This window comes from Fistularia commersonii, chromosome 18, assembly GCF_037954325.1.
Source record: "Fistularia commersonii isolate RoL2024-O1a breed Wild chromosome 18, RoL_Fcom_v1.0, whole genome shotgun sequence".
In the NCBI taxonomy this organism is placed as follows: domain Eukaryota; kingdom Metazoa; phylum Chordata; class Actinopteri; order Syngnathiformes; family Fistulariidae; genus Fistularia; species Fistularia commersonii.
Genome location: NC_141301.1, coordinates 16,536,458 through 16,548,496, shown reverse-complemented (window position 1 = coordinate 16,548,496; position 12,039 = coordinate 16,536,458). Strand labels below are relative to the sequence as shown.

Genomic DNA, 12,039 nt, shown 5'->3' with positions numbered 1-12,039 from the left:
TTCCACGGTTCTGTCCATTTTAACCATGACAATTTATATTTCATTGTATTTCTTATTCTCCCTCCTTCCTACTATTATCTATTATTGTGATGTTTTTGCTTGAAACTCTGGCACAACAATTTCCTTAGGGATAAATAAAGTTGTTCTTATCTCATCTTATCTTGGAGGGTGTCAGTGGTGTCACCGTGCCCACCTTCTCCCCATGGACCCCCAGCACAGGACCGTTGAAGGACCAGCACGATCATGTTTGCTCTCAAAGCTGCGGTGTGAGTCCCTGACCCTGACTGAAAGAACCGTTTGAAATGAGCTTGGACCAAAACACAAACCAACACAAAGGCCTCTGGAGGGGATTTGTTTATTTAAAGGGAAAAGAAATGTGCTGTGGTCCTTGGGAGCACGGCTGCGCTTCCTCACAGAGAACTCTTGAAATGAGAAGATTGTCTCCCGGGCCTCCTCGCGCAGCGCGTCCTCCGAGGTCTCACGCAGCAGCTTTTTGCCTGTCGTGCTTGGCGAACCACTCGTCGCTTTTATCGGCAGCGATCGCCTAAGAGGAGGATCGGGAACAGGGAGAACGTTGGGCGTTTCAAACACGCGGCGTCTTATTTAAAGCGGAGAGCGAAGCCGCGTGGTCACTGACCTCGTCGAGCAACCCGTTTCCTCCGGGATCCGCCGCGGAGAGCTCTCGGAAGGCTTCGTCCCCGACAAAGCAGATCTCGTGGCCGTCCTGAAAGAGGCGAAGCAGCGCTCACATCCAGAGGGCGGCGGTTATCCCCGGGCCCACTCTGGCCCCGTACCTACCGGGTCGGCCAGAATCACCACCTCTACCGTGGCCTTCCCTGGTGTGTCCAGGCTGATCAGAGGCGTGAGGATCTTCTGATTTTCCTTTTTCATCAAGGCTTCCAGGTCAGGCAGCTGAGAAAGGCAACGTATCAATAAAATAAAATCTTATCAATTTAGAGATGTCCTACGACGCCGCTATGTCACCTGATCCCTGGGGCACGAAAAGGCTATTCTTCCAAATGCTGTTCCGTGGTCGACGGCCCCGCCGATTTCGTGAAGCTCCAGCTTACACTGCAGACGAATCAAACACACTTTTGTCTTCAACACGCGGAGCAATAAACCAAAGGCTTATATATACGAGGACAAAAACAAAAGACGTATTATTTGCTCGACCTACTTGGCCGTCTCCGAATCTCATCAGCACGGTTCTCTTGTCCTCATTCCTCTCCACCACCTTCATTCCCAGGAGGGCGCTCCAGTAATGTGTGGATCTTGCCAGGTCTGATACTCCCAGACAAACTTTCTGCACAGGATCTGAGTCAGAACCAAAGTGAGATAATGATGATGATGAGTACAACGATGTCTTATCGCACCGTACTCTACTCGCTGTTCTATTGCAACGTTCCCATTCATATCTACACTCTTCTACCAGCACACATCTCAATGCACTGCCAGGAGGAGGAGGAGGCCGCGGTCACCGTGGGAAGGCTGCTCCTTGTCCACCAGGTAGAAGTTGTATCCACCTGGAGCCTGTGCCAGGTACAGGGCCTCCTCCACCCGGGTGAGGGGCCAGCCCAGGCGCCTGGCGTTGCTCACGGCCTGGCTGGACTGCAGAGTGAGGCCCTGACAGGAACAGCATCTTCAGTCGTACCGGAGAGAGAGAGAGATAACGCCTCTGAGATGGACGGCCACCTACCAGGAAGTCATTTCCCAGTTTGTACTCTCCCACCCCGTAATTGTAGGTCAGCTCGGCCACGAAGTGATCGTCTTCCGCTCCAAATCCAACCATGGTCTTGCTCCACCTGCCGTCGTAGGGCCTGTGTGCACGCACAGAGGGTTGGCACGGCGGCACCACGGATCAACTCACGACCAGTGCTTCGTGGCGTGTACCCGTTGCACGACGCTTTGCAGCCCGCATCAAACTCCTCGTGGCGCAAAACCTGACGGGACAAGGAAAGCAGTGGGCGGCGGGATCGGCGCCACGGACGGGAGGGGATGCCGAGCGTGGATGGAGACAGACAGGGTACCTTCATGCCCAGCACATCCCGGTAGAAGGAGGCTGTTTTGGTCCTGTCCCCAACTTTGAAGACGAAGTGCAGGGCTCTCCTCATGATGGTCTCCTCATGAAGTTCTCTTTAAGAAGCTCTCCACACGATGGTCTCCTCACGATGGTCTCCTCCGCAGGTCCGGCAGCACGGCCAAAAGCCACTTCCGGGTCGAGCCATTTTTCGGTGCTCGATTGTGTAGGGAATATACGAAGTGAGGGTTCCTAATAGACATATATTTTGGTTTGTGGGTTGCCGTCGTCGTCAGTTGAATAAAGAGACGATAATGTGCCCATTTTTGTGTATAATTGTGTTTAGACTGACACAAGTCCCGTGATGAAAGGCGGGTTTTAAAAGCCTCCACCCCCATTAGTGGTATATTCCGTTTCGCAACTCCCACTGTGCTACAGCTAGCGGAAGCCTCGATGCTAATGCATGACGCGACTGTAACGCGAAAACGCGGCTGTTGTGCGCTTAGACAGTAACATAATAATATTACCATAATAATACCATAATGATATTACCATAATAATATTATATTACCGTCTTTTCCGGTATGTACGTGAAATACTGGGCGTCTGGCCTGCGGGCATAGCGGGTGCAACAGCACCATAGCCGCTAGGAGCAGCATGGATGCTAGCTAGGCTGCTGCACTGGAGGTGGAGACCAAGAAGAAGAAGAAGAAGAAGAAGAAGAAGAAGGCTGGCTAAAAAATGGCGTCCTACATGAGGAGCGTGATCTGCCGCCAGTCCCCTGTCAGAGCCGTTCTCCTGCCCACAGGAACCGCGTTCCCCGTGGAATGTAAGCGGTATATCCGCGGGCTGAGAAGGACCCCCGTGAGAGTCATCTTCCCCGGCGAGGAGGCGGAGAAGCGTCCGGCGTCAGCCCGGAGAGAGGAGGCTCCGGCCGGCCTCAGAGCTGCGGGCTGCTCGGGAACAAGAGACCCGGCGAGGACGGGGACGAGCCCGCAGAGTCCCGCGGGGGAGCTCCGCTTCGAGAAGGCCCTCCCCGGAGACAAGAGACTGGCGTAGGTATCCGAGAGCAGGAAGGTTCAGACCCGAAGAGCGACCTCTAAAGGCCTTCCTCTTCCAGGTGACGGACAAGTGGAGTCTTGTCCTGCCGGATGTAGTAGACGTTTATTTACTTTTGGTAGCATTAGTCTTCCACCGACACAGGGAAAATGCCCTCTGTCCGCCCTGTGCTCCTCCAGGAGGATGGTGAGCGTCGCCCGTTCCCGGACATTTCGGGAGCGGCAGGGAAAGATCCTCCTGGAGGGCCGGCGTCTGATCTGCGACGCCCTGAGTGCCGGCGCCAGCCCCCGGATGGTGTTCTTCAGCGCCGTGGAGCGACTGAAAGAGCTGCCTCTGGACGGGCTGCGGAGGGCGACCCTGGTCAAAGTCAGAGCCGAAGACCTCAAACTGTGGTCCGACCTGGTGGCCCCGCAGGGGGTGATAGGTGAGGGCGACTCCGAGGCTCCGAGGCTCCTCCTGCAACCTCCACATTGCCATTACATTTGCATTTCTTTGCAGCCATATTTTCTCGCCCGGAGCCGTCGCGGCTCAACTTTGGAGACTCAGCGCATTCTGTGCCCTTGTCCCTGATCTGCGACAACATCCGCGACCCCGGGAACCTGGGCACCGTGCTGCGGGGCGCCGCCGCCGCCGGCTGCCAGAGGGTCCTGCTGACCAAAGGTTTGCCCGGGCGTCCGTTCGGGGTGCGACCTTCGCTCGCCTCCGCTCGGGTTCAAGTATCCCCTCTCCTCGACAGGCTGCGCTGACGTCTGGGAGCCCAAAGTGCTGCGAGCGGCGATGGGCGCCCATTTCCGCCTGCCCATCTACTCCGGTCTGAGCTGGGACAGTGTTGAAAGTCACCTCCCGAAGCCGGTGACCGTGTGCGTGGGCGACAGCTGCGGCGGCCGCGATGCACGGCGTGGAACGGAGGACCCGGGTGACGGATCTTCTCCCGTGCACAGGGGCAGACCGGGGGACTACGGCTGGGTCGGCACCAAGCCTAAACAGGGGCGTCGTCGCGAGGAGTCCGATTCGGACTCCGATTCGGACTCTGACGATGCAGAGGGGGGGCTCTCCCTCCCCAGGGTGGACGTACAGCTTTACCATGAAAGCTGGGCTCGCAGCCCCACGGCGCTCGTGGTCGGAGGGGAGACTCTCGGCCTGAGCGTCGAGGCCGTCCGGCTGGCGGAGAAGACCGCCGGCCGTAGGCTCTTCATCCCCATCGTTCCCTCTGTTGACAGCCTGAACTCTGCCATGGCTGCCAGCATCCTGTTGTTGGAGGCCAGGAAGCAGTTGCTGGACGCCACGAGAACTTCGGGAATGAAGCGGAGATCCAAGGCCCCGAGTCCATCTCTAGCATGTCCTCTGTAAGTCCCGAGACGGTCGACGGTGATGTTCGGCCTCCCGGAATCAACCTCTCCGTGGCGTGACCGCCTGCTCAGAATTCCCCTTCAGCCAGCGGAGCTCCGGCAGAGAAGCAGCAGCTCCTCTTGCCGGCCGTCTCTGCGGAGGACAATCATGGCTACAACGGTCTCTTGAGGAGTGTTTTGCTTCAGTCTCGGTGTGTTGGGGTCTTCTGGGAAACCTTCATGATATCTATGTATATGTATTTATTTTTTTCTACTTGGAATAAACAGAACACACTTCTGAGCCACCACTCACCCTTCGGTCTTACTGCGGGCTAACGGCTAACTGTAGCATAACGCTGCGGCGAGCAGAAAATCCAAACATCCGAGTCACAGCAACGCAACGTTGTAACCTTTGAGGAGGCGCTAAATCCGCTATACTGTTACTGAATTAACGGAGACGCCGTCGTGTTTGAATCCCGAGGAGTCCGAGGCCCGTCTTCACAGAATGTGCCCGGGCCGCCGCCGCCTTGCCAACAGAACCCTGGAAGAATCGGACTTTGTGCTTGTCAGTGAGTTTTTAATGGTGCGAAGTCACGACCGGAGATACAACCTGGGAGTGACGGAGGAGGAGGCGGTATACATTCAACACTTTTCAAAACGCCTTCAAAGTAACCTGGTTCTGCCTCCAAGGGACCTTCACAGAAAGTCCTCATGGCGGCTTTGAGATGAAACCCACAATAAAACGACTGACCGGAGATGACATTCACGCACAAACACGAGACAGAGGCGCCCGGCGCCGCTCCAGCGGCCACGGGGTCCGAGCGCCGGTCCCACGGAGGCCGGGCGCGCTTCCGCTCGTGCACAGGGGAAGTACGACGGTGAAAATGCTGCAATCATTTTATTAATTCTCATCATCCTTCAGAAACAGAGTAACAAGGAACAGGTAAGTAGGTCCGCCGGGCAGTTCTGTGGCTCTCTAGGATTCAGAAATGCTATTAACTGGGAAAAAATAAACAAAAATACAAATACTTTTCTTGAGGCCCAAAAAACAATCTCCATATATATTACTATAGGGACTATAGTCAATGCAAGGCACCACAGGAGAGAGAGAGAGAGAGAGAGAGAGAGAGAGAGAGAGAGAGAGAGGACTCCGGGAAAAGAGGAACATGTCTAAAAAAAAAAAATGAAGGGAAAATGTCAGTAAAAAGTGAGACCCTGGAAAGAGTCAGGGAGGCGGGTGAGGGGGAGGCGGTGGAGGGAGTCCCACAGAGAGCGTCCCGTCATCAGATGGGCTCTGGTTTCAGCTTCTCGGCCAGAAAGTCGCCGACAAACTGCTCCACGATGGCCGGCGTGATCTCCTCCACGTCCCGCACGTACTTGGCGCGGGCCGACATGTCCAGGATGGTGAGCAGCGGCGCCGCCTCGGGCAGGTTGGTGTAATCCCGCAGGGAGTCGCTCATGTCGTCCTGGAGGAGGGGGGGGGGGGACACGGGATCAGAGGATCAGGAGGACCTTCAGAATCAGCGGCGGGGTCGCGGGTCACACACGTCACCCGTTGGACACGGAGGGTAAACTATATGACTCCTCCCCTTCCTGCGGGAAGGAAACCCCTCAGAAACCAAATCCATATCACATCGGAGCGAAGGCGTGTCATGTCGGAGCCTTCCGGCAGAGGAATTCCCTTGAAATGGTTCAAGGTCTGTTCTATTCTGGTCCGCCGGGGCGCAGCTGCTCGGCGGGGCCAGAGGGGGGCGCCGAAGCAGAGGGTCGGCCCACCCGGGGAGGGTGGGGGGGTTATTAAAGAGCCCGGCCATGAAGTCGTCCCGCTTGGTCTCCAACATCTCCGCTCTGTCTCGGTGATAAACCCGCTTCCGGAAGATTCACGCCGGGAATCACCGAGGGTCTCGGCCGCAGCGGTTCCGGGTTTACTGGGTTTACCGGCGACAGCCTTCAGAGCTGCTGGAAGATGGCGGACGAGCCCCCGGTGATGTTCCCTGCGGGCGCGGTCCCGGAGGGCACGCGGTCCAGCCTCGCACTCGCAGACGTGAACCTCGAGCGGGTCGGGCCGTCAGAAGCAACGCATGAAAGAACCCGGCGCAGACAAACGCCCGGGATTGAAAGCCTCTCTGGATTCCCTGCAGTCCTCCTGAGAGCAGGGACTCCGTCCAGGTCGGAGCAGCAGAAGGACAGACGGGCGAAGCCTCTCTGCTCTCTCCTGCTGGGAGGGGGAGGTTCTCGCTTCGCTCCCAGGCCGTGCCAAGAAGAACACATGGAGACAGATGAACCCCTCTGACGGAGGCTCGGTCAGCAAACCCTCCGTCTTCTAGCGTCCGTGCAAAAGCTAGAGAAGCCATTTTCTGCCGGCAGCAGAGCTAAGCCGGCTCCTCTGCGAGCCGCGCGTCCTGGGAGCGGCGGCGAGCTCCGGCGGGGACAGGAAGCGACGCCCCGGCAGGAGCCCGATATAGAAATGAAACCTGGAGATTTCACAGCCGCTTGAGTTTAAGCCAGGAAATGAAACCTCGGCGGCCGGGACATAAAAATATCTGGCCGAGCATCTGTTCCACGGGGGAAGCAGAGCGAACCCAGAAACACATGGGGCTTCTGGAGAGCGGGGCGGTAACGCAGCTCCGTCCAAAGCCGAGGCCGGGGATCCACTCACCGCACATGCCGATGGCATTTCAAGGCCGGCGGCGGGCCGAGCGGCCCCGGGGACACGCGGGGTCAGGAGCACCACACGCGCACCGGGCCTCCCGACGAAACCCGAGCCCGGCCCGGGGGCGCGACCCCGGGATCCGGGGGAGAGCGGCGGGAACGTTTGCAGAGCCGGCTAATCTGGGGATTATCTCCGCTGCTGCCGCGGCGGCCGACGGGGACGGACGGATGACCAAAGTGCGGGAAGATCTGGATGCCGGTTCCACCTCTGGCTGCAGGGGGACGGCAGCGAGCTACGGCCGGAGGACGACGGACGGATTATTTTGGCGTGCATTCGTTGTCGACGCGGTCGCATCCTGGTGTTTGCGAGCACGGCGCGGAGACGGAGGAACCCTCCGAGGAATCCGTCCCTGAAGACCCGCTGGCTGAGCCGTGCGGGAGATCGCCGGAACAGGAATCCCGCGTGAACGTGAACGCGGCCGACAGATCGGCGGCGGATAATCCCGTGGAATTATATCACGACATTAAACCGGGGAGATAGTTTGGTGTCCGGCGCACGTGACGTCAGCGGCTCGCCGTCGGATCAACTCGTTCAGACGGAGGAAGTCATCTCACCTCTCCGGCCACGAAGAACAGCAGCGGCGTCTCCTCGTCCTTGGCCTTGTACTTGGCCATCAGCTTCTCTGCGATGGGCCGGATCAGCTCCTTGGCCGGCTCCAGCTCCCCCTCCTCCTCGGCGTCTGCGGAGCGTCCACAGGTGACAGACCATCAGAGCTCCGCCGGCAGAACGAGCGGCTCGTCTCATCGGACGGAGGCGGCGAGCCGATTAGCATTCCTAGGTTCTCCCGCACGGCGCTCCTCTGCGGCATCGGCGCCGAACGCGTGAACAGACGGACTGGAAAGGCTTTCGGCGTGCGCATCAACGTGCACATCCAGAAGACTCACCCACAAAGAGCACCAGGCAGGGCCCCTCGTGGAGCTGCACGGCGTTGGACTCGCTGAGCTCCAGCACGGGCCGGGGGTGCCAGGGGAACAGCCTGCACTCCGGGTCGTTCAGCACCTCCACGCGGCCCTGGCGCGTGATCACGTGACCCTCGGCGTCCAACAGGATGAGGGTGGGGATACCTGGGCGGGCGGAGGAGACGCGTGAAGATCCAGCTCCCCCGCCACGCCGCGTCCGTTCCCGCCCGCGCTGACTCGCCGGGAACTGGACGGCGGGGGGAGGAGGGGAGGGAGGGGGACGAAGGGCGAGGAGGAGGAGCCGGTTCGATTCCCCCGCCTTTCGCAATCCTCCGATTACAATCTATCGGCCTTATCAGAAACAGACGGCGTCCTGCGGACCGGCGCTGGAGAGCCTGCCTGCGCATGTGGAGGGGGAGGGCGGTGTTGACATATCTGCACATTCTTAGCATTCTTTGCAGGAGAGGCGAGGAGCCACTTCTCGCAGGCTTCGCGCACTGAGGGAACAAGCGGAGGAGGCCAAACCCCGGGAAGAGACGGGAAGACCTCCCTCCGCCCGCACGCCAACTGCGCCATCTTTTCCAGAGAGTTCCGTCAGCCTGTGAGAGGTTTAGACGGCAGGAAGATCAGCTTCTACCTTGAATTCCATAAAGTCTGTTGAGTCGCGAGCGTCGAGCTTCGTCCGCGTACGGCACCGCCAGCCAGGGCATCTCGCTGAAGTACTGCTGGAAGGACTCCTCCGACCTGGGGGCGCCACGGACAGCGGGTTCAACGGGAAGCACCTTGCGGACGGGTTACCGGGGTGACCGGGGTTACCGGGGTCACCGGAGCAGGAGGGGACGCTCACCTGTCGGCGCTCACGAACACGATCTCGAACTTGTGGCCGGACTCCTTGACGGCGCGGTAGGACTCCGCCAGGACGCGGGTCAGGCTGCGGCAGGGCGGGCACTGGGGGGACGAGCAGGAGTGAGGAACGGGTCCCCCGGGGGGGGGGGGGGGGACCCCGCTGAGCGTACTCACCCAGTGTGCGGAGAAGTAAACCCCCACGTAGTGACCCTCCAGGGCGCCGCTGTCCGCCGTCTGCCGGTTGCTCCTCAGCAGAGGTCCGGCCACCACCTCGGCGAAGGGCTTGGGCCCCCAGGGGAACTCCAGGCCTGGGGGGGCAGAGACGCACCTCGGCATCAGCGGGGGGGAAGAGGGAGGCGAACCCTGCGCGAAACAGCTGTCCGGACTCGACACGTCTGTCACACCAGATTTGTTCAGACAGAAGACGAACCCCCCCGGATCCCGGCTGGAAGGCCCGCGGGAGTCTGAGCCGGACCAGGACCGAGCCGAGGACCGAGCCGCTCTCCTGCCTCCGAGCCCGGGACGGATCAGAGATGGGAATCTCGTGAGCTAAAGTCCAGATGACGACTCCGCTCTCTGTCCTGGACGCGTCTCCATCCGGAGCTCGGCGGTCAGGACGGGTCGGGTCGCGTCCGTCCCGTCCAGGCGGCTCCATAATGGCGTCCTTATGCGCGGCGCCTGCTGTGGCCTCATCGGGCAGGAATGGCCGGTCGTCTTCGCTGCACGGCCGCTCTTTGTTCCCGTGCACTCTGCGTGCACGCCGCAGGCCAGCCTGTGGACGCTCCTGCCGTCCAGGCTTTTCATCTACGACCAAATCTCCCCCCGATGAGCTGCCTTCTGGAGATGCACCGATCCTCGGCTCCTCGGTCTGAGAGCTGGTAAGAAGAAGCCCAGGTTTGGACAGAAAGCAGAAGCGGTCGGAGGGAAGCGGAAGGCCGGCGAGTCTCTTTCCGAGCAACGTGATGAAAACAGAACCGAGGAACGTCCGGGGAACGTCCCTGAGCCTACAGCAGGACGTTCCATCATCCGGCCGCCGCCGCCGCTTCTCTCCCTCAGGGCGGCTCCTCGGCCAATCACCTGCCCCCGTCCGACCCTCTCGCCCCTCTAACTTCCTGTCTTCTCTCCTCCATCCGTGAACCTCTCAGGTCTTCCTCCAGACCTCCTGCCTGGCAGCTCCAACCTCAGCGTCCTTCTACCCCGATCTTCTCCATCCCTCTTCTGTCCGTGTCCAAACCATCTGAGTGACTTCATCTCCAGATCATCTTACAGCCGTATAATCCAGCGAGCAGACAGATAACTGACGACGAACGATCTTCTCCAGGTTTCCATCGGCCTCCTTCCAGAAGGAGGTAAATAACATACAGGGACTGGCAGGATAATAACACGGTGAACGACTGAACCCGAGGCCGTCCAGCGCTTCAGCGCCTCGCTGCTACCGAGGCGGTGAAGAATCTTCTCCGTCCCGCGGCCGGTTTGGAGGAACATTCTGTGAATCCTGGACATCAGGCGGCGGGCTGGACGGGCCTCCATCCTCCACACACAGAGAGCTTTGCAGTCGTCGCCGCGCCGCCATCGTGCCGTTGTTTTCCCGCTCACGTGACTCACGGACGGGTTTTCCCGCCGCTGGAGCCGAGCAGGGGAGGAGCATCTTGAAACGCTGAGGTCTTCTCTTCCACTCAGCAGGAGAGGAGGAGGAGGACCAGGAACGCAAAAGCACCACGTTCATCCAGCAGCCACGCATCAAAGTGCATAAATGATGGGTCCTGGCTACACACACACACACACACACACACACACACACGCACACACACACGCACACACACACACACGGTCCAGCCAATGTTCTGCAGCAGCTCAGAATGGTGTGAATGATGTTCCACAGCAGCAGCAGGCGATCCAACTCTGAGATCTGTTGTGGTCCAGGACGACCACATTCAACACACACACACACACTGGCACCAGTGTGTATGTGTGTGTGTGTGTGCGCGCTCATCCACCTCTATGAATTCAGCTCGGTCCACACCTCTGCAGGTATGGACCGAGCTGATGGGTGGTGGCCTGCAGCTCAGGGCGCTGAGGCTGAGCAGCGATGGAGGCGCTCCATCATCAGATCATATGATAGATGTTCTCCAGGCCGGACCTCCGGCCGCTGTGAGGGACGGACCTCATGATGGAAACGGTCTAATTGCGTGCGGCTACGTGAGAAGCTCAGATGAAGACGTGTGATGGCGTCCCTGTGAGGTTCACCGGCCGCAGGGTGAAAGCAACCGCCGGTCTGAAGTTCAGAGGACGGACCATCTAACAGACAGAAGAGCACGAGGGCGACTGACCTTTGGGGTCGTCCCGAACCACCAGCAGTCCATTCCGACACACCACCTTCCCCGTGGCCGCGTCCACGAACACCAGAGACGGGATGCTGGTCACCTTGTACTTGTTCCACAGCTTCATCTGCGGAGGAGAGGAGACAGAGGCGTTGGGTGGAGTCTGACGCCCGAGACCCGCCCGCCGCCACAGGCTTTCAGGAGAACCTGGAGAAGGCCTTCCAGGCTGAACCCGAGAAGGTCGAGAGGAGCCCCGAGCAGCAAACGTGGGGGACGGCCGGAGGAGGAATGAGGAGCCCTCCCTGGGGGAGAAGGTTGGGTAATACTGGAGCTGCTTTCACGCAGGCATTTCTGACTCAGGAAGATCTGTGAGTGGAAGTTCAGCTGGTGTGTGTGTGTGTGTGTGTGTGTGCGTGTGTGTGTGTGTGTGTGTGTGTGTGCGCGCTCCCCCCCTGATTCAGAGGATCTAAATGTTGTGCTGGGAAGTGAAGGTTCCTCGCAGCTGGAGGTCTCAGCAGTGAACACGTCATGCTTTGGAGCTGCTGGGCTTCTTGAGGGTCTGGAGGTTCTGGACCAGCGTCTGTCCTCGGGGACTCATAACCGAAGTTCATACAAGGTGGAGTCCCTGATCGACTCTAAGACTAACCCGAGGAGTGTGTGTGTGTGTGTGTGTGTGTGTGTGTGTGAGAGACGCAGCAGGCCAGTCGGTGTATGAAGACGCTGCGGAGCCTCTGGACTATGTGGGTCTGGAAGGCCCTCAAAAGGCAGCTTCAGCGCCGCCGCAGCAAACGGCTTCTCCACATGCTGCTCTGGAAAGTCCATCTCTGCTCGGAGACGGGGTTCGGCAGGAACTCAG

At 59.3% G+C, this 12,039-nt stretch overlaps 3 protein-coding genes across 3 annotated transcripts in view; 1 reads left to right on the top strand and 2 right to left on the bottom strand.

Annotated features, from left to right (window-relative positions):
* Window positions 1–339: 339 nt before the first annotated feature.
* On the bottom strand, window positions 340–3,062 carry glod4 (glyoxalase domain containing 4). The gene is made up of 9 exons (XM_086164133.1): window positions 2,028–3,062; window positions 1,891–1,940; window positions 1,697–1,817; window positions 1,479–1,623; window positions 1,178–1,314; window positions 985–1,071; window positions 799–912; window positions 638–724; window positions 340–544 (listed from the first exon to the last, which is right to left on the bottom strand). Exons 1-9 carry the CDS (start codon window positions 2,109–2,111, stop codon window positions 479–481), a joined length of 891 nt encoding a protein of 296 aa, XP_086020259.1. The 5' UTR covers window positions 2,112–3,062; the 3' UTR covers window positions 340–478.
* Window positions 2,759–4,705, top strand: mrm3a (mitochondrial rRNA methyltransferase 3a). The gene is made up of 4 exons (XM_086164131.1): window positions 2,759–3,072; window positions 3,256–3,500; window positions 3,575–3,736; window positions 3,813–4,705. Exons 1-4 carry the CDS (start codon window positions 2,759–2,761, stop codon window positions 4,424–4,426), a joined length of 1,335 nt encoding a protein of 444 aa, XP_086020257.1. The 3' UTR covers window positions 4,427–4,705.
* Window positions 4,706–4,960: 255 nt separating this feature from the next.
* The window catches only part of nxn (nucleoredoxin), a 30,303-nt gene continuing 23,224 nt past the window's right edge, over window positions 4,961–12,039 (bottom strand). The window contains exons 2-8 of the mRNA XM_086164132.1: window positions 11,193–11,310; window positions 9,037–9,170; window positions 8,864–8,964; window positions 8,654–8,760; window positions 8,002–8,181; window positions 7,672–7,796; window positions 4,961–5,870 (exon numbers count right to left, since the gene is read on the bottom strand). Coding sequence (XP_086020258.1) covers window positions 5,688–5,870; window positions 7,672–7,796; window positions 8,002–8,181; window positions 8,654–8,760; window positions 8,864–8,964; window positions 9,037–9,170; window positions 11,193–11,310 — 948 coding nt within the window. The 3' untranslated portion in view covers window positions 4,961–5,687. The remainder of the gene's footprint in view (window positions 5,871–7,671; window positions 7,797–8,001; window positions 8,182–8,653; window positions 8,761–8,863; window positions 8,965–9,036; window positions 9,171–11,192; window positions 11,311–12,039) is intronic.

Coding starts and splice junctions, on each gene's coding strand:
- glod4 (XM_086164133.1), bottom strand. CDS start 2,111: ATGAGGAGAGCCCTGCACTTCGTCTTCAAAGTTGGGGACAGGACCAAA. Junction 1,315..1,478: donor CAAGGAGCAGCCTTCCCACG/GTGACCGCGGCC, acceptor GTTCTGACTCAG/ATCCTGTGCAGAAAGTTTGT. Junction 1,072..1,177: donor TGAGATTCGGAGACGGCCAA/GTAGGTCGAGCA, acceptor ATTCGTCTGCAG/TGTAAGCTGGAGCTTCACGA.
- mrm3a (XM_086164131.1), top strand. CDS start 2,759: ATGGCGTCCTACATGAGGAGCGTGATCTGCCGCCAGTCCCCTGTCAGA. Junction 3,073..3,255: donor CCCGGAGACAAGAGACTGGC/GTAGGTATCCGA, acceptor GTGCTCCTCCAG/GAGGATGGTGAGCGTCGCCC. Junction 3,501..3,574: donor GGCCCCGCAGGGGGTGATAG/GTGAGGGCGACT, acceptor ATTTCTTTGCAG/CCATATTTTCTCGCCCGGAG.